Raw genomic sequence first — 25147 nt, forward strand, 5'->3', positions numbered from 1 at the left:
TACCTTTCTAGTTAAACCAGTACAGAAAGATTTTGCCAAGTAGCAGAAAAATGCTTTTAATTTTTGTCCTATGTTATCTCTGGATGGTGCTTTGTGGAAAATAGCAGGTGCTGGTACGCTGAAGATTAATGTGACGCTGTTGACATATTTAAGATGCAATATGTCGGATATACATATATAGTAAACGAAGTTTTTAAAAATGATTTTAGCCGGGACGTGAGCTGCAAAATTATAAAACGCGAATCGGTTTTCCGCGGACCTTTGTCCGTTCTGGGACACCGTAATCAAATCCTAGCATGAACCGAACTTTTTTGAATGGCTTCTCAGTGTCTGGTAATGATGGAAGTGCACTTTCTTAGCTGAGTGATTTTTTTTTCCCTGCGTGGGCTTTTTCGAGTCTTCAACATGTTGGAGCCAAGTTTAGAAATGTCAGCCATGATTCCTGCTTTGCAGGAACTTGGAAGGTAAGTGTTATGAGGAAACGTGTTAGCAGTCCCTCCATGCCCGGGTGCGTTACCTTGTTAGCTCGCGACCTGTGCGACTGCCTGTGCTCTGCTTTATAAATGATAAAGTTCTTGCAAATTCGATGTAACTAACGCATGGTATATGTTTTTTAGTGCCAGTTCCACGGAGTACAACAGCGTAGTGCAAAAACCACGTCAAATCCTCTGTCAGTTTATTGACAGGATACTGACTGATGTCGATGTGGGTAAGTTTCTCTTCTGCTACAGAACAGAATGTTATCCATTCGTTACTGGCGGAAAATATAGAGTTATGTAAATAAGAGGACTATTTTTAGGAGAACCCGCTGCACTTTTAAGGTGAATTACACTGGGTTTTGCGATTAGCGGTCTCCTTTATTCTCCTAGTGGCCTTGGAGTTGTCAAAGAAGAGTCATTCCGAACCGGCCTGCGTGATGCTGCTGGATTTCGTGCAGCACATCATCAAGTCATCGCCGCTCATGTTTGTAAATCCAACATGTCAACTCGACAGCGTTAAAGATGTGCAGCAGAGTTGCGTAGGTGAGTTCGAGTCCTTATTCTCAAAAGGAGAAACGTCACAATGAGAATAGTACATTTCAGTACTAAATGTGATACAGGGAACCTCGTGCCATGCACCTTGTTTGCCGTTTACCCTGACAGATTTCAGTAAATGGATCATCGCTCGTTTCCTGCGGATCGCTGCTGCCCCAGCATGTGAGGGTCTGCACCAGAAACTGGCCTCAGTCATCTGCTCACTGCTGCATCTTCTTAGGGCCAAAGGCTCACTTATATTTGGGGTGTTGGCCAAGGAGCTCGTTGGACTTTGCCAGGACCTAATTGGAGTGTACAAAAGGGACTGCTGCAGTAAAATGAGCACGGGGTCCCCAGTGTGGCCGGTCACACTTGACAGGTTTTTGGTGACCCCTGATGGGGAAGTTGGGTACCTGACACCAGCGACACTCCAGGTCTCCGCGGTAGATGCCGTGGAAACGCTTCAGGCTACAACGTTAACCATCCTAAATGACGTCCTGCGGGGTGTCTTCTTCAGACCAGAAATTAATAAAGTATGGCAAACCAGCTGCTCAGTGCTGGTGCACGGGGGCCCGAAACTGATGGCTGTCGCTTTGGAGATGCTGGCTCGCATCGTTGACCTGGGCGGATTCCCAGAGAGACAGGCGCACCACTTCTTCTCGGCCTACCTGCACGTCCTGGACTCGCTTAGCACGGCGGCCCAGACGGACGTAACCGTTTACGGCACCACCTTCAGGGAACTGTCCCGTTGCGTGTTCGTCCCCGAGAGGGACATGCACCTCAGGTTCGAGAGGGTCCATCTGAGCATGCTGATGGTGAAGCTCCAGCAGCTGCTGGTGGGTGGGATCCTGGAGGAGCTGGACTCGGAGGAGGTGAAGACCTCGCTTTGCGAGACCTTCAAGTTTCTTCTGGGCTTTGTCCCCCCGGGCTACGAGTGCGCTGCTCAGATCCGCAAAGAGCGCGTCAACGACATATGCAGGGCGCTGATATCGAAACTTGGACTGCAGAAGAGCCAGGAGGTCAGTATCCTGTCAAATGTGACAGGGACAAGTAGTGCAGGGAAACATGAATATGCATTTCACTCATTCTTATGCCCTTACCATCAGTACCTGGAGGGGTACCTCTTTGCTGCCCTGCGGAGTGAGCGATCTGACGTCCTCCAAGAGATCCCCTCTCCTGCCTCAGAGTCCATCGGAAGTATGGAAAGCATTCCTTCAAAGAAACAGCGCTTGTCTGTTGAACCCTTATCAGGGAAACCAAAGACCTCACTGGTGTAAGACCATGAATATCTTCTGACTTTGCGTATTGTGTTAGAAAATGTCCCTAATTGTAGATACCAGGTGAGATCTTTCTGTACTGGTTTAACTAGAAAAGTATGGAGCTGGTGACTAGCTTCAGATTTCTTCGTCACTGGTGGTAGTTTTCTTCTAAATGCACCATAGAGGGTGTCACCCAGTAGCATAATGGTCAAGTAACTGGAAATGTAAGTAAAAGCATTAGGTAAGCATCTGAGCGATGTAACCTAATTTGGTGGTGACATGTCTCTGTTGCTGTGTTGTATCTCAGCCCGGCAGACATGATGCAGAAGAGCGAGGTGTGGGCTGCAGCCAGTGCCAAACTGGGGGCACTGCTGACCCAGTCAAACGAGGTCATTGGCCAGCCAAGGTCACATGTCCTGGAGGGCGTGGCTGTGCTACTGCACCTGGCTGCTCTCTGCACCTGGCACTGCCCTGCAGGACGGTCCGACAGGTGGGATTTACAGGGCGTGAGCTGTGAGGCAGTTTTTTGATGAATGACCTGTATGCGTTTATCAAACATTAAGTAAATTGCTCAGAACTTTAGGGTTGTTACATCGTCAGCTGCTTTTAATTGTTATCATTTGTTAAATTATTGCATACGTTTTGTGGGAAACGTAGGCTGCTATTCTCTAGTTAACTTTTAAATAGTTAGTCATTTGGATCATGCACCCAGTCCTCAAGCACCCCACATTTTTGCTCCCTCCCTGCTCCCAGCCAATCAGAAACACCAAATACCTGGAAGCTCGGAGTGAGTAAAAATGTGGACTGTCTGAGGGACCCGAGGACTGGGTTGAGAAACTGATCTAATAGGCTGTATGTCTCCCTCCGGTGTAACTGCCCAGTCTGAAGCCCACGGAGCAAACGAGCTCCCCAGCTGCCCCGGACCTGGTGTGGGTCCAGCCCTGTGTGCTGGCCCGGGCACTCGAGAGCTGTCGGTTGGCACTGAGCAGCGCCAGCAATGAAGCTGAGTTGGAGCTCTACGTGGACAGGACCGTGAGGATTGCAGATGCTGTTCTTTATATGACCTGTAAGGGGCACTCTTTAAATCATGCCAAAGTCCTAGGTTTAACCTCATTACTTTACAAGGCCTAACTTTGTAGTCAGGATTATCCAATCAGGAATCAGACTAAATCCTAATATGTTTCTTCTTGTTTGTTTTTTGTCGTCAAGTCAACAGCCAGGATGACACTGGCCTCCACATGAGTCTGTGCGCCCTGCTGTCGTTACCCTGGGTGCATGAGTACTCTTCACATTCTGCATACCAGTCTTCTGGTTTTTCTGCCAGCCTGATCGGCTTGAGCCAGAAGATGGCGCCCCGCTTCTGTACGTGCCCTGCCCGGTTTCCCACGTGCCTGCCGTTCATTTTATCTTGAGCGTCCTTATTCACTTGTTGCCTTGCCCGGCTTCCCTCCCGCAGCTGCCGGGATGCAGGGTCGCTGCGTCTACCTCCTCTCCCTGCTGCCCCAGCAAATGTGCCCCGAGTGGCGGTCATGCGTGTACCGCGGGGCCCTGCAGGGGGCGCAGGCGGCCGTGAAGGCCGGCGCTGTCCGCGGCTTCCCCACCCTGCTGCACCGCCTCGGCATCAAGTCCTTCAACCTCATCCACGAGGTCCTGCTGTATGTCAGCCCGCTCCGTCACAGTTGGGGGAGTGGTACATGGAGAAGGATGGGCTGTGTGATCCTGACGTACACATTGATTTACTTGGCTGACAGTTTTATCCAAAGTGATATGCACTTGAGAAAGCAGGGTCAGACGGTCCCTGTATAGCCTGGGGGGGTTAAGGGCCTTGCTCAAGGGCTCAATGGTAAAAGCACTTTGTGGGATTTGAACCAGCAACCTTCTGATAACATACACGGCCTCCTAACCTAACCGTGAGCCACACCCCACCTGTTTAGTCATGTAGCACATGTTTTTCCCTGGTTAAATACATTATGCACCGGCTTGGCAGCCAGTCCTGGGTCATTCCCTGCTTTGTGCCCGTAGCTCCCTGAATAAGTTCTCTACCCCCATCGCCCTGCGTACGACAAGCAGGTAGAGAGAATGGATGGATACAGACTTCTAAATGACTTGTTTTAAAGTGACAAAGCCTTGCTTTTTCTTTCGTAGTGGACTGTTCTTGGAGATTGTTGTTTTTTGGGGTGCCACATGGCAGGAGTTAGAGATGGACGGCCTCACTCTTTGTCCTCCGCAGGCCCAAGCTGCAAGACGACGCGACGCAGGTGAAGGAGGAGCTGGCGGCCATCACAGGCGCCCTGGCCTGCTGTCTGGCTGAGAATTCCACCCTCCTGGTCCCCGCCGGAGCGGCCACCCCCCTCCAGACGTTCCTCTGCTCCCGGCTTGCCATCGGCACCTCTCACCCCAAAGGGGCCACCACCATTGGGGCATCCATCTTCACCCCGTTCCTCAGGCTCCTCAAACCAGACGTGGAGCCTGCGGTTAAAATAGGTGATTCCTTTGGGGGTGGATGTGTGTTCAAGACCAGGGCAAGTGCAGCTTTGCAAAAGAGCTTCAGAACTCTTACGGACCACAAGTTTGCAGAGCCAGTAGTCTGAAACAAAAATGTATTAACATGTTTCTGTTAATACCAGAAGATTACATATAATTGACATATTGTCAAGATGTCTTCATAGTGATTATCAGGTGATTATTTCTGTTCCAAGGCTGATATCTAACAGAGAATTTCCTGCCACATTATGAAACAATGTTAGTCTGTCTATTATTACATATAGTAGAACTGTGCTGAAAAGTAGAGTTAAGATTTACATAAAGTTACATGAAACAGTGAACTCGAGTTGGGAAACAGCATCAGGGTGTGAGGATGAGGAGAGTCAGCATCACTCGCTTATGATTAGCGGATGTCCCTCTTGACCGGCCGAGAGACCACAGTCCCGCCTCTGAGGTGATTCCTGTCTTCCTGGATATTCACCCCAGGATTTATAGGCAACATCCCCCACCTGTGCAAACACCTGGACCTGATGAAAGGCGATCCGGACACGCGGGCCCTGGTCGGCGCCCTGCTCGACTTGATGGAGGACCCAGACGAAGGGGTCCGCATAGTGTTTAGCAGGAACATCAAACACTTCCTGGAGGCCTGGAGCGGGGAGGGCTACCTCAAGGAGGTAGGCTCCCATACCCGTGGAAGTCTCAAATTACCGTCAGGATATGTCTGTGGTCGAAAGATGCGTTTCGGTGCATGTACTTAGTTAATATGCTGCTGTGTTAATCATTAGGTCATGTGACTTGTTTGTGTTTGTCACGTGACTTGGTTCTGTTTCAGTTTCTGGTTTCCCGCCTGAAAGAAGCGTTTACCAGCGCCAAGACCAGAAGGAACAACAACTTGAAAAACACCTTGATCATCACTACCGGGGAAATTGGCAGGTAGGGCCTCCAGTGCCAATTCTCTGTATTTTTCGCTCGTTTGACTCTGGGAAGGTGAGAACGTGACCAGGAGGACCTCTCCTGCTCTCTCTGTGGCAGAGCCGCCCAGGGGAACCTGGTGTCCTTTGCCCTTCTCCACCTCCTACACTGCCTGCTGTCCAAGTCCAGCCAGGTATCCGTCACGGCCTACACCGAGATCCGGGCCCTGGCCGCCTTCCGGACTGTGAAGCTGCAGTCTTTCTTCAGCCAGTACAAGAACCCGGTCTGCCAGGTATGGATGGGTTCTCTGGTGCCAGGACTTCAGGTCTTCAGGTTCTGAGAGAGGTTCCATGCCTTTCTCTCAGGAGTTCAGTAAACCCCACCCACGCTGCAAACGTATCAAGCATTGATATAATTTGTTTTGAGGTTTATTGTCACATCTACCAAGGAACCCAGTGGAATTCTTATGCCACAGGTGCAAGGGAGGGGGCAGGTGCATGTTGGGACTATAGCAGGGGTGTCCAATTTTACCCTCAGAGGGCCGGTGTGTGCGGGTTTTTGGGGTAACCTTTAGGTCAGCTGTTCAAACCCTGGTGTGAGGACTCTTCAGCCAATCAGTCCTCTAATTAGTAATCTAATTAGGGAGTGTCAACGAAAACCCGCACACACCGGCCCTTTCCGGATAAGGTTGGACACCCCTGGACTATAGGATAAGTGGCAGTGACATAAGAGACGAGACAGTGCAAGGCAGGAAATGTGCAACGTAAGAAATGACAGTAACTAGGTGGTGCAACAGGACAAGATGTGTAAATAGCCACAGTGTATAAAGTGCAGAGGTGGATGATCATCAACAGTGTGCCATACACACACAATGTGTGACGTATAGCTGCATTGTTCATCCGTATAGCTCCATCCATCCATCCATCCATTCATCTTTCCAGCCACGCATTCTCTGCTGCTTATCTGGGGTCAGGGCAGCAGTCTATGCCTGCATAGCCAGACCTCCTTCTCGCCAGCCACCTCTGAGGAGAATACCACTGCCTTCCCAATCCAGCCGAGAGATGTAATTTCTCCAGCATGCCTTGGGTCTGCCCCGGGGTCTCCTCCCGGTTGGACATGACTGAATCATTTCTCCAGGGAGGCATCCTTGATAGTTGCCCAGAGCACCTCAGCCGGCAGCTTTTGGTGCTGGATTGTGTGGCTGTGTGCTGTTTACGTCTAGTTGAACCCTGGTTCTTGTTCCCGTGGCAGTTCCTGGTGGAATCCCTGCACTCCCGTCATGTAACGGCCCTGCGTTGCACCCCGGACCAGAGCAGCGGAGCCCTGCAGGAGGAGGTCGCCCGCCAGAGGGAGCTGGCCCTGGACGTGCTCTCGCAGGTGGCCCACGTTTTCGACTTTCCGGACCTCAGCCGCTTCCTTAGTGTAAGCAGCTCCTCTCGTCACGGAATTACAGCTGGATCAGCGTTAAGGTTACATGCAGAAATCTGGCTATCCTTCCTGTTGCTTTTGTTCTTGTTGTTATAGTTACTGTTACTGAACAGCATTATTATTATTATTATTTATTTATTATATACTCATATATCTTGCAGCTTTCACTTTATATTGAATCTGGAGCATTTTGGTTTGCTCCAAAGTCGTCTCAAAATTGCCTTTTGCTGGAACAGCAGTTGACTTAGCAGTAGGGTGAGATAGCAAACAAAAGAGCTCGGTCTGTCCTTGAGCAAAGGTGAAATACCCAAGAGATTCCCCGAAAATAGCACCTCTGAGCCGCCCTGTCTGCACTTGGCTGGCCTCCAGCGCACCCTACAGGTGCTGCTGCCGTACCTCGCTGCCAAGGCCAGCCCGACGGCCTCCGCGCTCATCCGCACCATCGCCAAGCAGCTCGGCGCCAACCGCAGAGAGATCCTCATCAACAACTTCAAGTATATATTTTCACACCTGGTCTGCTCCTGCACCAAAGACGAGCTGGAGAGAGCTTTCCATTACCTGAAGGTAGAAAGGCCTGTTTAGCTGGCCACGCCCACATCTCCTTTCACCCAATGACATTGTGCAGCTTGTGATGTATGCCTCTCTGTCTCCGCCCCCTCAGAGCGAGACTGAGATCGAGCTGGGTAGCTTGCTGAGGCAAGACTTTCAGGGCCTGCACAATGAGCTGCTGCTCCGCCTCGGAGAGCACTACCAGCAGGTCTTCAACGGCCTCGCTATACTCGCTTCTTTCGCTTCCAGCGATGACCCCTATCGGGGGCCCTGTGACATCACCACACCTGAGCTCATGGTAACTCGTCCCGTAGGGTTTTGCCAAGTCAACATGATTAGAACTCAGCTTTTAGTAGCAGAACTGTTTTGCAGCTGAGCAAGGTGAACATGTTCTGGGAATTTTTAGCTATATGCATGGATATGTTTTTTAGTAGTTATATATATTGTGTTTCCTACGTAGGCTGATTACCTGCAGCCCAAGCTGCTAGGTATCCTGGCCTTCTTCAACATGCAGCTGCTCAGCTCCAGTGTGGGCGAGAAGGACAAGAAGAAGATGGTAGGTGGAGGTCCCAGATACCCTATTGGACTATCAAGAGGATCAGCAGAGATGTCCAGCTGACCCACCATGGCTCTAAACCCTCCTCTCTCTCTGTCCTCATGGTCTAGGCTCTGGAGAGCCTGGTTGCACTGATGAAGCTGATGGGACCCAAACACATCAGCTCAGTCAGGGTGAAGATGATGACCACGCTCCGGACCGGTCTCAGATACACGGACGACTTCCCGGAGCTCTGTTGCCAGTACGTGGCCCTGCTGAAGAATCCGCTGTGTTCCATGGTTGAAATGACCAGTTACCGCTAGCTTAAGTGGTGTATGTCTTTCTTTTTATTGAAGGACGTGGGACTGCTTTGTACGCTGCCTTGACCCAGCCTATCTGGGGCCTCTCCTCAGTCACGTTATCGTGGCCCTTCTGCCCCTCATCCCCATTCAGCCCAAGGAGACTGCTGTCATCATGCGGTACCTCATAGTGGAGAACAGGTGTGTGTTGAGTGACCTTGAGTTGAGTTGACGCAGGAACGACCATTGATTTTTTTTTGAGTCTGACGAGTGCTACACCTTCTCATATCCTAGAGATGAAGTTAAAGATTTCCTGCATGAGATCTACTTCCTACCTGAGCATCCAGAACTGAAGGAAATCCACAAAGTGCTACAGGATTATAGGAAGGTCAGTACCGCAGCCGTCTGTCAGATGGTGTGCAGAATGATGACATGTAGTCACGTTGTCCAGGCTAATTCAGTTCTACCTGACTGGATGACTTCGTTGATGGATGGGTAGTTTGTTGACATTGAGGACAACACTAACATCTGCCCTCTACAGCAATCCTCCAAAAGCACGGATCTGCAGATGGAGCTGCAGCTGTCCATGAGGGCCATCCAGCATGAGAATGTGGACGTGCGCATCCACGCCCTCACCAGCCTGAAGATGATGATGTACAAGAACCAGGTGAGGAGGATCTGCCCATGGCTTGCTCATCTATGAAGGGAGTTGAAGGGAGTATTTTTCCGAAAAGGTGTAATCATAGATTGTACTGGTGTAGGCTGTTGTGTTGGAGTAGTCATAGAGCCTTGACATTGGACAGTTTGACGATGTCATAGCAGGCTACTGGTTGGTAGTGTGCTCATCATTAGGGGCGGGAGTTCCTTTTTAGTGTCCTGGCGGTCTATTGGTAGGACAAGCTGCTGAAGTACGTGATGGACAGCGAGACCGTGGAACCGGTGATATCCCAGCTGGTCACAGCACTGCTGAAGGGATGCCAGGATGCCAACCCTGAGGCCAGGCTGCTGTGTGGGGAGTGCCTGGGGGAGCTGGGGGCCATCGACCCAGGCCGGCTGGACCTCTCCGCCCCACACATCCATGGCAAGCGCTCCACCTTTGTGGTAAGCTCGAGACTTCCTGCCGAGGCAACAGTGTGGTTTATGCACCATCCCTTAATCACGTCAGCCTTTTTAAAACAGTTTGCGCATTTTCTTAAGCAGTTGCCATTCTCATAGCTCAATGTCCGCATCCGCAGAGTGGGGTGGGAGATGCCAACTTCGGCTATGATCTGCTGACTCTGCTGACCAGGACGTTTCTGGCCTACGCTGACAACGTGAGGGCGCAGGACTCTGCAGCGTACGCCATGCAGGTACGCAGACGGCCAAGGCGTTTGGGTCTCATGCCCGACCTTCATCAAAAGGAATAACCGGAAGAATATATACTGACATTTTAATTCGGGAACAAACCGGGGATCCTGCTTGTTCAGTATTCGGCAAGGAAACATAGGTTCCTACCAAGCTGTGGTGGTATATTCCTTTCACATGGAATGAAATAATGAAATCAAATAATAATTTGCCATTTGTGCAAGTACGTGTACCGTGCATTTTAAATGCTTGTTTTCACATATCCTGTCATGCTCTCCTCTGAGACACACACACATGTATACAGATGACAGCAAAGCTCGGGGTCCGACTGCAGGGTCAGGCCATTTGTCCGGCGTTCCCAGGATGTTTTGCCGGGTTATGGGCCTCGCTCAGTGGCCCAACAGAGCTACAATTATTGTGCCAAAGCCTAACTCTCTGAGGCGCACGTGCTTTGTGTTATGTCGTTCATAAGTAACAGTTTACTTGACTTGGCAGAAATAATATGGCATTATTTCATTATTTGTGCATTAATTAACCACAAACTAAGTCTTACTTGCATTCTTGTCTCATGTTAAGACATCATTAATGAATCGTGATGCATGTTTTATCTCAAGCAGTTATATTATTTGTTGCCATGCGTGTTAATTCTGTAAACCTTTGAATTACTGAAGGAACAAGTCATGAATAACAGAAGTGAAATACTGATCTCGTGTCTGTTTGTCATTAATGAAGCATGGTGCATCTTTTATCTCATTCCCATTATATCTGCTCATAGATTGTACTTCAGTGGTAACTCAGTTATTATTTGTGCCACGTCAAGTACAGTGTCACCCCTTCATTTTATCTGCTTCCTTCCCTCTCCTGTAGGAGCTCCTCTCCATATTTGAGTGCCGTGAAGGCCGTACGGACTCCCCAGGTCGACGCCTCTGGCGACGCTTTCCTGAGCACGTACAGGAGATCCTGGAGCCACACCTCAACAGCAGGTCAGCTGAAAGCGGAGCTCTCCACAAGTATCTCAGATACATTGGGAAGCTGGCTGTAAACCATAGAAGTATCATTCTTCCTTGTCAACTTTAAAGTTATTACTCTAAGTGTTATTAATTTAAGTGCCTGAAATAAGTTCTCAGTTGTCCTGTAACTTCCAGGTACAAAAGTTCGCAGAAGGTCCAGAACTGGTCCAAGCTAAAGAAGCCAATCTACCTCAGTAGCTGCGGGAGCAATTTCTCGGATTGGTCAGCGACGTGGGCAGGCTACCTGATAAGTAAAGTGAGGCTCTTCACAAGCGGCAGAATTCTATACAGTGTTTCCCAATCCGTTCCTCGGGGACCTGCGGTCAGTCCATGTTTTTGCTCCCTCTCAGCTCCCTGCCAGACAGTCCACATTACCAGGAGTGGGGAGGGAGCAAAAATGTGGACTGTCTGCAGGTCCCTGAGGCCTGTGTAGGGAAGCACAGTTATATAACATCACGGTTGACAGACATCTTTTTTTCCTGTATTGAGGATCTTGCTGTTTTGTGTTGCAGGTTCGGCATGATCTTGCCAGCAAAGTCTTCAATTGCTGCAGTTTCATTATAAAACACGACTACAAAGTGACCATATATCTTCTGCCTCACATCCTGGTCTATGTGCTTCTGGGGCGCAATCAAGAAGAGCAGAAGGAGGTACAGTTCCGCACCTAGGCCATGACATCACACTATGACATCGTGTTGTCACGATACCAAAATTTCAAACTTCAGTGCGATACCGAGGAAAGTATTGAAATTTGATTGCATTTTTGATGCTCAACATAGTATATAATGTAATTCAATAAAAAAAATTTAATCCCAATTTTGTTTGCAGTAAAACCTTTTGTAAACCCATGTCAATATATCAGAAAACCTTTGCATTGTCTTCTGAAGCATAATAAGTGCAGTAATAGCCATTGTAACCATGCTCAGAGAAATTCACAAGCAGTTAATACTTTTAAATATTAGATGTTACTTTATATTTTTATTACAATGTAATAGAACAGATATACATTACTTTTACGTGCCTTTTTATCTTGTGTCTCGGAGCACAAACACTTATAACAAATCCAGGACTCTAAAAGCTTGTATCCAAATGATCAACACTAATCAACATGACCTTATTGGTTGAATCGACACCAATCGATACCTTATTGGTTGAATAGGATCGATGCTTTCTGTACTTTCGATACTTTCGACAACACTGCCTCAGCCTCCTAAGGGTCCCATGGTCCAGATTTTTTTTACAAGTAAGAATTAAAGGTCTAACTGCATTTTCCCCGTGTCCTCCCACAGGTGAGCGAGGAGATGATGGCCGTATTGAAGGAGGATGACTCGTGCACGGCCCGCATGCAGGAGAATGTGTCCGGACTGAGTCAGCTGAGCACCCAGACTGTCTTCTCCATGGTGGACCACCTTACTCAATGGTCCCGCCATAAGCTGCAGACACTGAGTGCTGCCAAGCATGAACCACGCTCTGCAGGCAGTGAGTGACCTTTGACCCCATGACCTCTTCAGCTCCCGTCTCCTATATCTGCTTATTCCAGTGTCCTCGGTTGAGTCATTTTACATAGAAAGTGCCGTGCTTATCCTTCTGTGAGGATGAGGTCACTCCCTGGCATATTAAACCTGCTCAGAGGAGCAGCACCTATATTATCAATCACAGCTGGTCTTGACCTTGTAGACGGTCTACCTACGGTCTAGCTATTTTTTTTTTTTGGCAGACGGGGAGAACAGCGAGTACCAGAGCGTCGTCTCCTTCCTGAACCGCATCCCGCAGGATGTCCTGGCCAAAGCCTCCTACCGTTCCAAAGTCTACACCCGTGCCATAATGCATTTCGAGTCCTTCACCATCGAGAAGAAGCAGAACATTCAGGACCACCTCACCTTCCTGCAGGTAATTGTTTGTAGACCAACCCCTTCTGGGCTTTATGGTAACATGCTTGTCAGCCGTGGTTTAAAGCACGTTGCCTGAACCTGGCGACGCAGCTGACCACCCCCTTTGCTCCCCCCCAGACGCTGTACGCCGCCTTGCACGAGCCGGACGGCGTGCGCGGGGTCAACGCCCTGCGGAAGGAGGCGCCCTCGCTGCGCGAGCAGATCCTGGAGCACGAGAGCATCGGCCTCCTGCGAGACGCCACCGCCTGCTATGACCGGGCCATCCAGCTGGAGTCTGACCAGGCAGGCACACCCACGCCCCCCCCGTCTTACCCCGAGGGGGTGTCCTAGCCAGCTGTCCCTTTTATGCGGCTGGGCAACACCAGACCAGAGCCTCCCAGTCCTCTTATTTTCTCATCAACATCCCCCTCCGTTAGTTCCCACCTTCTCTCTCTCTCTCTTCTCCCTGGATCCGTTCCTCTTCCTCGGTTATGTTTTCCTTAAATATACACAGTAGCTTCCTGCTGTCCTGCCCCAGTTTTCAAGGCATGAGTTATGAAGACTCCATTGCTCTTGTTTGCAAAGTTAATGTGAGCGAGGTTGCAGCTACTGAGTGCGTGTTCATCATTTTTATCCTACTTGCCTGTTCCCCCCCCCCCCGTAGATAGCTCATTATCACGGAGTAATTAAGTCTATGCTAGGACTTGGACAACTTTCGACAGTGATCACCCAAGTCAACGGAGTACTTGCTAACAGGTACAGTAATTATTTCCGTTTATTGTTTACTCCTTATTCCAAATTAAAATGACGTTTTAAATGCTTGTTTTTCCTGCCCCCCTTATTTATAGACCGCAGTGGAAGTCGGAACTGAACACCTATCGGGTTGAGGCCGCCTGGAAGTTAACGCGGTGGGACCTGGTGGACGATTACCTGGCATCAGGTGCGAGGTGGCGTTCGTGCAGAAGCGTTGGTTCGCAGTCGGGTGAATTGACGTAGAGTGAGATTCGGGTGAAACTGCGTCTGCGCAAGACAGTCCCATCTGCCCTTTCTGTACTGTTTGATTTATGTGAAGGTTGCATAACTTTTTGCATAAACATGCTCTTTCTCAGCTACTGCCTTCCGCTTGACAGTGACAAATCTATTTATAGATACAATGGTGTGAGGTCTCTGTGAGTCAAGATCCGTTCTGAGTGATCTCACGCTGGGCCTGTGTGGCACATCTTCAGATCCAGTACCAGTCAGATGTTTCAACACAGCTGCCTGTGTTTGTGCTGTTCTCTCCATTTCAGAATAATTATAAGATACTACATAATAGCATATATGGAGTTATGCACTGACCAAAAAAATAGTGTTAGAAATAGTTTGTTGGGTGGAGGGACCAGTTCTATGGGTTGGGACTCAGAAGGGTACCAGTTCAAATCCCGTCATTGGGCCCTTGAGCAAGATCCTTAACTCCAATTCCAGGGCCCAGCTGACCCTACTGTCTCCTCTATGCCATTTTCCATGGGGTGGCCGGATGCTTTTACTGTATAGCTGTCCTGAAGGAGGCCCCACATATATGCTGAACACTCATTGGCTGCTTTCTGGTCAAACTCCTCCAAAACCATTTCTGCTGGTCAGTTGGCCAGGTCATGATTATGTGACACTATCACTCTCCTTTGTGGGCGGCTTGACATGTCCAAACTTTTGGCTGGTACCGTATATGTGAGTTGCAGCAGGATTTCACATTTTATTTATGTGTACTTCTGAATACATATCAGATCTATATCAAACGTGCCTAGACAGCAGAATCAGGCCACACAACGCAGGCAGTATAAAACCAAATGTTGATGGCAAGAATGTTAACAAGAATGTTTGTTTGTTAAATATGCAAATGTAAATGTAGCATTCTGTAATCGTGCATCCGGTATGAGTCGGCACTCTGCTGGCCTTCCCATGATTCTGTTGGAATTCTGACTCACTCCTTGGCTGGGTCAGTAGACCGGAAATCGAGCACCTGGAGCGTAAGGCTGGGCCAGATGCTGCTGGCGGCCAAGAAGCAGGACAGCGAGATGTTTTATGAGAAGCTGAAACTCGCCCGGAAGGAGCAGGTGGTCCCACTGTCTGCCGCCAGCTTCGAATGGGGGACGTATCAGAGAGGATATGAGTATATTCTCAGGTACCGTGAGCCAAATTACAGAGGAAATGTTTACAAGTATCCTTGCTTGAAGAAGTTAGCGGGCCCACTAGGGTCTAAATTTGCATTTTTAACACTTCTTAATGTACACACTGCTCACTAGTGATTAATAGTTTGAGTTTCCTGACCTCTCTGCCAGCAGGTGGCAGTATTGCGTTGATTTGACATCTCTGGGGGGGTGGGCCCTGGTGAAAGGGGTGGGACTGAGAGCCATTGCATACTCTATGATTGGCAGGTTGCACATGCTATGCGAGATGGAGCATGCATTTACTGAGCTGCAGAGGCAGTGGCAGCAGGACGCAGGTGCCAAGGGCTCTGAGCCCATGCTCAACTGGCAGGCCCGCCTGGAAATGATCCAGAACTCCTTCCGGGTCAAGGAGCCCATCCTGGCTCTGCGCCGTGCCATCCTTGGCCTCAGCAAGCGGTACTAGCACCTCTCATTCCTGTTTTTCGGTTTTTTATTATTATTTTTTAGCATGTTATTTGGGTCTAGCAGGTTGGCCTTTTAAGTCTCATGAGAGCTGCTACAATTGCATCCCTGGAGAACGCTCGTTAATTTGAACTACAGCTATAAAACTGAGTATGTTACCTTGGGTAAGACCCCCTCTCTGTTTATGTTGATTCAACATAGGGGCTGTAATGACATTTTGAAATGTGCATCTGCACCACATATTTCTTCCCGCTACACATGCGTACCTGAGTGTGGCGCCCCCTAGTCGCACAAGGGGGAAAGCAGTTCATGTGAATGTCCCGCAGGTCGGAAAGCGAGGAGTTGGTGGGTCAGTGCTGGCTGCAGAGTGCCAGGGTGGCCCGGCAGGCGGGCCACCATCAGACGGCTTACAACGCCCTCCTCAACGGCGAGAACTCGCGGCTCTCGGAGCTCTTCGTGGAGAAGGCCAAGTGGCTGTGGTCCAAGGTGGGCCCTCGTCTCCGCCGGCCCTGCTTCGGCTGAATTCGGTTCTCGGGTTTTATAAAACACTACTTAAATATTCACAGCTTTTAGCTTTTAAGGAGGTATTTCGATTTGTATCCTTAAATTTCGCCAGAGGTGGATAGCTCAGGTCCAGGAAGTCACATTCCAGACCAAAATTTTGTTTCAACCACCCAGTTGAGCATAGAGTCGCAGTTCTATCCACCTCTGACTTTGGCTACTTGTATTTTAATAGTTGTATAATAGTTAAATATTCATGTTTTTATGTAATATATGGTTTATTTCTGCACAGTTACACATTTCCATTGCCTGTCTAACCATACCATACATCATTCCTGCTTCTACTCCTATAAATGGAGAAAATATGAGTTTCAAAGTTGTATGACTATATATGGAAAGAAAACGTGAGGCTTTGATGTAAGATGTTCCCCATGGAGGTAAGATGCAGTAGAAGCAGTATATCTTCTTCTGGGATATCTCAAGCACCTGCCCTCAGCTGGGGAGTCTCTAAGCTCAGCTGAAATGCTCCTTTTCATATACAGCAGCTTATTGGCAGTCCTGCTTTTGATGGGGCTGAAATGACTAAATATATAAGTAAAATGTCCGATGGGGTTTCTCCCCTGCTTCAGGGTGACGTCCACCAGGCCCTGATCGTCCTGCAGAAGGGGGTCGGGCAGTGTTTCTCTGAGGAGCAGCCGCTCGCGGACCGCAAGAGCATTGAAATCAAGGGCAAGGCCATGCTACTGGTGGGCCGACTGATGGAGGAGACGGCCAACTTCGAGAGCAACGCCATAATGAAGGCCTACAAGGTATCGGCCGGAGGTGAAGCGGGTGGCAGGGGAGTCTTCTCCCGAAAGTAGGTCTCTGTCCCCCGGCTTGGCCTCATAATTCCACATCCCCTGGTGCAGGATGTCACCACCCTGCTGCCTGAATGGGAGGATGGGAATTTCTACCTGGCCCAATACTACGATAAGGTGATGCCCAAGGTCACGGACAACAAGCTGGAGAAGCAAGGCAACCTCATCCGCTACATCGTCACCTATTTCGGGAAGTGAGTGAGACTGTTCCGCCCCTCCCCAACTGTCCGACGGGCCCGAAGTAATTCTGACCAACATTACGCCGTTGTTTCTTTAATTCCCTGCTAAAGACTGACCTCTCATTCCAAAGGGCTCTCCAGTTTGGGAACCAGTACATCTACCAAGCCATGCCCCGAATGCTCACGCTCTGGCTGGACTTTGGAGCCAAGGTTTTTGAGTGGGAAAAAGGTACAAGAACAGGACACGTCCATTTTCGGAAAGCACTGGGGCTGCGGTGAGCCTGGAGAGTATCTCAGGGTCCACAGTTTGGGCCCACGGGACACCTTGGGTGGGGGACTAGGAAACACACTCGTACTCTTTGGGCAGCTTTTGGCGTGTTTCCACTGCCACCTGGAACCGAGCCGGAACCGAGCCGTAGCAGAACTGTCCCCGGGGCTTTTACTGTGAACTGACGGTTTTCGGTTGCAAATTAACCAAGCTGTACCCGACCAGTACCCATGTCGACATGGCCCAGCTTACTAGCTGTTTACTAGTGAAGTGGTTGCATCAGTACCATGGTACTGATGGGTCAAAATGCACGGAGATACCGTTGTTCTGTGTCAATATGCATGGATTATCTGAAAGAAAAAAAAAAAGGCATATTCTATATATTATTCATTATTAGTAGCATCGCTCATCGTGATGTATTGATCCGTCTCCTCAGAACTCGGAACTTGAAAATTTCCAACCACCTACTTAGAAAGTACTGCAGCAGTGCCCACAGTCAAGAGCCTCGCTCAAGGGGCTACAGACATGACTATTCTGCCAAGGCTGGGCTTGAACCAGTGACCTTCCGATCACCGGCACTGGGGCTTAGCCTGCTGAGCTACACGCTGCCCCCTAGACACTCTTTGTGGTACGGCTTGGGTACCCCACCTGTGACACCAATTTGCTGAAACTGCTGAAGTATGATGCATGTTATATATTTGAAGGATTGTAATATATTGTGTGTGTTTGTGTGCCCGTGCGCATCTTTACTTCCACAGAAGTTTTGATGTTACCTTCACTACTAGAACATCACTAGTGCACAGACTTGAGGTTGATGTCACCTATGGTTCTTTTGGGGCAGCGGGGCGCGCGGACCGGCTCCAGATGCGCAGCGAGCTGGCCAAGATCAACGCGGTCGTCAGCGAGCACACCAACAACTTGTCAGCATACCAGTTCCTCACGGCCTTCTCCCAACTCATCTCCCGCATCTGCCACTCCAACGACGAGGTCTTTGCCGTGTTGCTCCAGATTATTGCCAAAGTCTTCCTGGCGTACCCCCAGCAGGCCATGTGGATGATGACAGCTGTGTCCAAGGTCAGTATCACTGGAAAATATGGTACACAAACGATGACATGCCAATAGTATGTAAATAAATCTGAATTCTGTTGAGTTGCAATTAAAGGCGATTTAATCATAGTAGGATTCAATCATTTGTCAGGAAATGAAGGCGCCTTAAGTCAAGGTCTTTGCGTTCGTTGTTTAAAAATATTTAAGAAGGTTCCATTTCTTCTGGCAGTCCTCCTACACCGTGCGTGCCAACAGATGCAAAGAGATCTTGAGGAAGGCGATAAGCTTGCAGGATTCGCTTGCGAAGTTCATCAGCGACACCACCCGGTTGACCGACAACTTGCTGGAGCTCTGCAACAGACCGGTAACCCAACCCGCAAGCAGCCGCTCTGGGTGAAATTTGAAGTGTCATGGGATGCAGGAGGATGCGTGTCACCGGAACCAGTACCAGGTCATCCCCTGGTGTTGGTGTACGACACCAGTTTTTTCGGTTACAAACTGGTACAAGATCCAAAGCTTGTTCAACAGCTTGCGTTTCCCCAGTGTTGGGGTCATGAGAGTGTTCTGGTTAGGTGTCTGTTCCTTTGGGTACCAACGATCTGGTTTGCAGAGGTGGAAAGTTCAGGTCCAGAAAGCACAAATCCAGACAAAGGTTTTGTTTCAGCCACCCAGTCAAGTACTCGGTGACAGAGACTATATTCCATTTATATTAGTTGTAATAAAATCTGGATCAGTATCTGTACTTTCTGGACTTGAATTACCCACCTCTGCTGGTTCGGTTGTTTCAGGTGGATGGGAGCAGCACCACCCTCAGCATGAGTGTCCATTTCAAGCTTCTGAAGCGCCTAATTCAAGAACCCACCTTCAGCCAGGTCCTCATCCCCAGGCAGTCAGTGCTCATCCCCACACTGCCCTCTACAGGCGGGGCTAATCCTGCCCACGACGCCTTCCCCGGGCCCTGGGTCTACCTGGCTGGCTTCGATGACAACGTGAGCGCACCAGTTCCATAATCCTGCATGGCAGGATGGGGACTCATCCGTCTCTCTGCTCGAAAGCGTTTGTAGAAGTGATCCTACCAAAAACTTGACTGAAAACTAAATCTCAAAATTCCATTGGTGGCCCCTGCAGATCGAGATCCTGGCCTCCCTCCAGAAGCCCAAGAAGATCTCGCTGAAGGGCTCAGACGGCAAGTCCTACACCATGATGTGCAAGCCCAAAGACGACCTGAGGAAGGACTGCCGGCTTATGGAGTTCAACAGCCTCATCAACAAGGTCTGGCCCTTGTACACACCGGCACGTCCATATCCACCTGAGATTCAGGGAAACAAGATTTTTAACCTGGGGTGGAGAGCGTCGTCGGTGACGCAGCGCACTTTTCGCGTCTATTTCAGTTTATATCTCACTGAAATCTTCATGTAGAATCATGAAAAAAATGCTGACTAAATCCGTAATCTGTCTTCTTTTCAAAACGTCAATCGTCGGAAGTATTAAACTTTTTAAAATTAGGTTAAATCGACAAAAAATTAAACCATGTCAGGTGTGGCCAGGTGTGCATGGCTGATTCATACACATGAAAGTTGCTACATATTCAATGAAAGGAGCCCAGAAATAGTGAAATGTTAGGTTTTTCTTATTTATTTATGAAACTGAATGTTGCAACTACACCATTTACTCATCTTCATGTAGCCAAGACTCTGGTGATCAGATATCTGGGATCAAAACAAACTGCCACCTTTGCTTACTATGTACTTTTTGTAATGTTTCTGCAAGTGTTCCAAACTGCATTTTGCAATGTCTACACTTTGATGTCAAATTACAAACTTCACATGAATCTGACATATTTACTAAGTACACTAAGGTTAAGATGAGTTTAATGCCGCAACAAATATATAAGAAATAATTTACTTGCCATGAATTAAGTCTATGATATTGAATGAAACGTGAGACCATGCCCCAGTCAGTGACAGTGTGCTCCCTACCCCCAGACCCCAGAGGGTTAATATTAATTAAAATTTTGATTCGACGGGAAGTGGAAGTTGGCAAGCACAGGAGCAACAGGACTTAATAGAATGGCACGTTTAGTATGAGAGATATGAGCAAAAACATTATGCAGAGGGCAAAAAAGAATCGCTGGATCTCAGTAGGATGTCATGCATTAAAAATATAGAACAGAATGACATTTAAATGGTACTTTGTGTTAATATTTATAGAATTCTGTGTACTTAGTGCTATGCACAGTAGTGTGCACTGGTTTTGATAGTATATCCTGATGAATTTACTAGTAGTGAATGCAGTTCCTATAATGGGAGGTAGGAGGGCTTGACCCAGGTGACCCTGGTGTGTTGTTGGCTCTGCCCAGTGCCTCCGGAAGGACGCCGAGTCCAGGCGGCGGGAGCTACACATCCGGACGTACGCGGTTATTCCGCTCAACGAGGAGTGTGGCATCATCGAGTGGGTGGACAACACGGCTGGCCTGCGTCACATCCTCACCAAGCTCTACAAGGAGAAGGGTATGCCCCCTGCTGGCCGCCTCTGTAATAGCATCGTATATTTATTTCTATTAATTTATTCATTCTTTCATTCGTTTTACTGCAACTGCTTATGTAGTGCAGGGTTTCACTGAGCCTAGAGTTTATCCCGGGATGCACATGACGTAAATCAGGGCACATCGTGGACAGGATGCCAGTTCACACACACACACACACACACACCGAGGATGATTTACAGATATCAATGTGCCTCCATAGGCCTTGTCCTCCTCTTGATCTGATCCCATCTCCTCCCAGGAATACACATGACTGGCAAAGAGCTCCGTAAGTGTATGCTGCCCAAGTCGGCCTCCTTCCGGGACAAGCTGACCCTCTACAAGGAGGTGCTCTGCGCCCGGCACCCACCCATCTTCCACGAGTGGTTCCTCCGCATGTTCCCCGATCCTACCTCATGGTATTCACGCCCTGCTCAGCCTAAGGCCATCAGATCGATTCACCACAGAGATCTGCTAATGAATCCGGAAATGGAGGCTTTAATCGCAAAAGTCCAGACGAGGACGTCATTATTACCATGCTGGTGTTCATGCTCACAGCACCCATCGCGGAAATGTTTTGGCCCCAGGTACAGCAGCCGCTCCGCCTACTGCCGCTCCACGGCCGTGATGTCCATGGTGGGCTATATCCTGGGTTTGGGCGACCGGCATGGCGAGAACATCCTCTTCGACTCACTAACGGGGGAGTGCGTCCACGTGGACTTCAACTGCCTGTTTAACAAGGTGGGCGCTGTCGGTCGGAAGTACTGGCAGTCGGCAAGCGCTCAGTTTATTTCTCGTTTTATCGTCATTTGATGTTACATTAGACGCTTTCATAGGGGGTCATGATCCTGCCCATAACTGAGAATAACATTTACTGTACAAGACAGAGTAGCCCATAGTGTATAATAAAGATGGGGGTGACATATGGTACGACGTTATATAATGTGCACAGCAGTATATAGTATGGTAGTGCGGCAGTATATTATACAGAAAAGTGCAGGAGGTTGTTGCGAGATCTCAGAATACCTTTTGTTAAATGATGGGAAGTTTTAATTATTCTTTATTACTTGCCCAGTTCCACTTATGTTCTAGCTTCTTTTCAGCACGTATGTGGCTTTTAAATATCCTTATTTGTGTGGCTGGAATGGATTATCTGAATGCAGTGAGCACTCGCCGATTGGCTACAGTGTCACCTATCTTCACTCTCCTGGGACGTTCATGGGGCAATGTAAGTGGCTGCTTAGGGCCCAGTGGCCACCAGAGGGCTCCACCCATCTGCTCGGCCTGTCAAAATGGGAAGGAAAATGACAAATGACAACTAGCTTAATCAGATTTCGCTTAGGGCCCTTATACCTTTGGATTTGCTTTTGAGTTGGGTTATAGAGTCGAGTCCATGTGCCACATTTCAGTGGTTTGTTTCTGTTAGGGGTGAGTTGATTAGCACGTAGACGTGACCCATATAACAGAGATAGACGTAGCAGCTGCTTTCTTGTGGAATTAGAGGGGCATTTTTGCCCATGTGCTACATACAGGAGCGTCTGTCCGTGTGCTACATACGACAAGCCAAACGGGAGCGTGTCTGTCCGTGTGCTACATACGACAAGCCAAACGGGAGCGTGTCTGTCCGTGTGCTACATACGACAAGCCAAACGGGGGCGTGTCTGTCCGTGTGCTACATACGACAAGCCAAAGGGGGGCGTGTCTGTCCGTGTGCTACATACGACAAGCCAAACGGGAGCGTGTCTGTCCGTGTGCTACATACGACAAGCCAAACGGGAGCGTGTCTGTCCGTGTGCTACATACGACAAGCCAAACGGGAGCGTGTCTGTCCGTGTGCTACATACGACAAGCCAAACGGGAGCGTGTCTGTTCGTGTGCTACATACGACAAGCCAAACGGGAGCGTGTCTGTCCGTGTGCTACATACGACAAGCCAAACGGGAGCGTGTCTGTCCGTGTGCTACATACGACAAGCCAAACGGGAGCGTGTCTGTCCGTGTGCTACATACGACAAGCCAAACGGGAGCGTGTCTGTCCAAACAGTAGCAAAACACAGGGAGACACAGCACGAGGTCTGCCGGACAGGGGCATGGCTGACCGCTACGCGTTTTCCCCTGCAGGGTGAGACCTTTGACGTCCCGGAAGTGGTGCCATTCCGGCTCACCCAGAACATGGTGCATGCCATGGGACCCATGGGCACCGAGGGCCTCTTCAGGCAGGCCTGCGAGGTCACACTGCGGCTGATGAGGGACCAGAGGGAGCCCCTCATGAGGTACCAGCTGCAGCCCATGGAGCTTCCAAACAAGCAAGACTTTAGCCATTCATGTCCCCTTTTTAGCGTTATTTTTATTTCAACTTGAAAAGCAATCCAGATTTTTTTAGTAGCTGGATATTTCGCTGAGGCTTACAGTTTAAGCTTTAACTCTTCAGGAGTGTTTATATCTGTCATATATTGCCACAGTTCCTTCGGTGCTGATCTTTAACCATCAGGCCACCAACTGTCCTCATATATAAACCACAATGAAGAATCCACCAAGATAATGGCCTGCATGAATAATTAACAGAAATCGAGTCATTGTTTTACTGATAGAGTATAGCATCCCAGCAGGTCCCATTGGGATTATCGGTTCACTCTCAGGATTAGCATCATGATGGTAAATGTATTCCCGATCCCTCCGTTTCAGCGTCTTGAAGACGTTCCTTCATGACCCCCTGGTGGAGTGGAGTAAGTCAGCTAAAGAGTCCTCTAAGATACAGGCCAACGAATCTGGAGAGATCCTCAACGAGAAGGTAGCGTGCTCACTGAGCCAGGCGTGTTCTTCCAGACCAGACAGGGGCTGGCTTCCACCATGCTAACAGATGCACTAACGGATGTTCTAATAGATGCACATCATAGTATTTTGCCAAAGGCTGTTTATCTCCTAGCATTTTTATTGTCAGAAATGTTTAGCACAGTAGAATTTGATTGCCAAAGCCGTTATTTCATTTGAATTTGATATCTTACTTGAATAGTTGCTAATTTTGTATATACACCAAAATGCTTGCTTAACGTAAGAAGGAATTGCCTTACCTTATGAATTGCAATTGGAAAATGGCTTTTAATGTCAATTTGCATTTCTACCTCCAGTGGTGTAGCTCTGACTAAAAGTGCTTTGTGATTCTTCGGGTGAAGTTGCACAGCATATTTCGAAATTAGTTATCTGAGGTCACGACCGCTCCTCTTTGAACGACGGAGTTCTGCTTCACTGACTCATGGTTTCTCCTTCCCTGCCAATCAGGAGTCAGAAGCCACTTGTTTAGATCCAAAGTCAGTCACAACCAAGGCCGGACACTTACAATTGTGGCCAATACTGTTTTACACCAATTTTTACACCAATCTCGTCACTTGAGCATCATCGTTCCTTCAACCATTCACAGTCAGTCCATCATTTCTTTTACTGCTTGGTCCCTCAGCCGAACATAATGGTGGCGCGAGCATCTCCACTTGGATTTTTTAAAAACGCTCAGCCGTGGTTGATATTATATTTCTCCTTCAACATAGTGATAAGGTATAACACTAATAAAGGTGGATATTCATACATTCAGGACTGACATAAAGTAGCTAACAGAAACTCTTAGGCTAACAGGAGGTGCAAATACATACGCAGTTGATTACATTGTGTTGATTTACATTATAATGTTTACATTGTGATGATTACGTCATGGGTGTTTGTCATACTTTTTAATAATACCATAATGATTATATTCTACCTTGTATAGTGCTAAATAATATTCCATAAGACCATGTCGTTAAGCGAAACGGTCATTAAGTGAAAATCTTGGTACCGTTCTAATTTGCACAGATGCTCTGGGTTATAATGCTAGCTATGGATCAGAGGTCTCTGGGGAAATTCTCCATTGTAACCAAATTCATTTTCTTTTCATTAAAGCTCTTTTTACAAGTAGTATAAATGTTAAGCGAGGATGAACAAGCAGTACCCAGGTAATGTGACGTCCCTCCCCAGGCAAAAACTCACGTCCTGGACATCGAGCAGCGCCTGCAGGGAGTTATCAAGAACAGGAACAAGGTGATGGGTTTGCCCCTGTCTATCGAAGGCCATGTTCACTACCTGATCCACGAGGCCACTGACGACAACTTCCTGTGTCAGATGTACCTGGGCTGGGGGTCCTACCTGTGACTGCTGGGTCCCACGGACCCCTGAGTCACATCCTTCCCTGGACTATTGATGAAGTTGCTGTTTCTCTCACTTGTTGCACTTTTGTCTTCCATTTTTACATGGTTAAAAAAAATTATAATAAAATTCAAAGCTGTATCAGTGCCTTCTTGCTGTTCAATAAAATGTGCTTCTTTCATAAGTGGCTGGGATGTTCTTGGTATCCTGTGTGTGTGCCTTTGTGTCTGCTAAATTACACGCCATTAATTCCTCAACCGTGTTGGTGGGCAGATTGAGAGCCTGGAGAC

The 25147-nt window shown here is 48.5% G+C and overlaps 1 protein-coding gene across 1 annotated transcript; it reads left to right on the forward strand.

The window, feature by feature from the left end:
- The first annotated feature begins 284 nt into the window (after positions 1–284).
- On the forward strand, positions 285–25041 carry atr (ATR serine/threonine kinase). Its single transcript, XM_048988429.1, has 47 exons — positions 285–464; positions 618–709; positions 870–1022; positions 1143–2032; positions 2120–2286; positions 2580–2762; positions 3154–3338; positions 3482–3634; positions 3729–3927; positions 4503–4756; positions 5243–5430; positions 5589–5689; positions 5789–5960; positions 6920–7090; positions 7466–7660; positions 7758–7943; positions 8106–8201; positions 8312–8442; positions 8537–8680; positions 8774–8867; positions 9021–9146; positions 9374–9580; positions 9715–9828; positions 10691–10806; positions 10969–11089; positions 11346–11483; positions 12123–12312; positions 12551–12723; positions 12843–13007; positions 13369–13460; positions 13553–13644; positions 14685–14862; positions 15116–15304; positions 15637–15796; positions 16441–16620; positions 16720–16862; positions 16979–17076; positions 17957–18189; positions 18392–18526; positions 18951–19151; positions 19291–19434; positions 20522–20672; positions 20949–21105; positions 21274–21427; positions 22806–22957; positions 23370–23475; positions 24690–25041. Exons 1-47 carry the CDS (start codon positions 406–408, stop codon positions 24861–24863), a joined length of 7902 nt encoding a protein of 2633 aa, XP_048844386.1. The 5' UTR covers positions 285–405; the 3' UTR covers positions 24864–25041.
- The last annotated feature ends 106 nt before the right edge of the window (positions 25042–25147 follow it).

This window comes from Brienomyrus brachyistius, chromosome 21 (assembly GCF_023856365.1).
Source record: "Brienomyrus brachyistius isolate T26 chromosome 21, BBRACH_0.4, whole genome shotgun sequence".
NCBI classification, from domain to species: domain Eukaryota; kingdom Metazoa; phylum Chordata; class Actinopteri; order Osteoglossiformes; family Mormyridae; genus Brienomyrus; species Brienomyrus brachyistius.

Bases quoted from the DNA above. Each gene is read 5' to 3' on its own strand.
- atr (XM_048988429.1), top strand. From the start codon at position 406: ATGTTGGAGCCAAGTTTAGAAATGTCAGCCATGATTCCTGCTTTGCAG. The intron at 8,443-8,536 runs GTACGTGGCCCT...TTTTTATTGAAG, and splicing joins TTCCCGGAGCTCTGTTGCCA to GACGTGGGACTGCTTTGTAC. The intron at 11,090-11,345 runs GTGAGGCTCTTC...TTTGTGTTGCAG, and splicing joins CAGGCTACCTGATAAGTAAA to GTTCGGCATGATCTTGCCAG.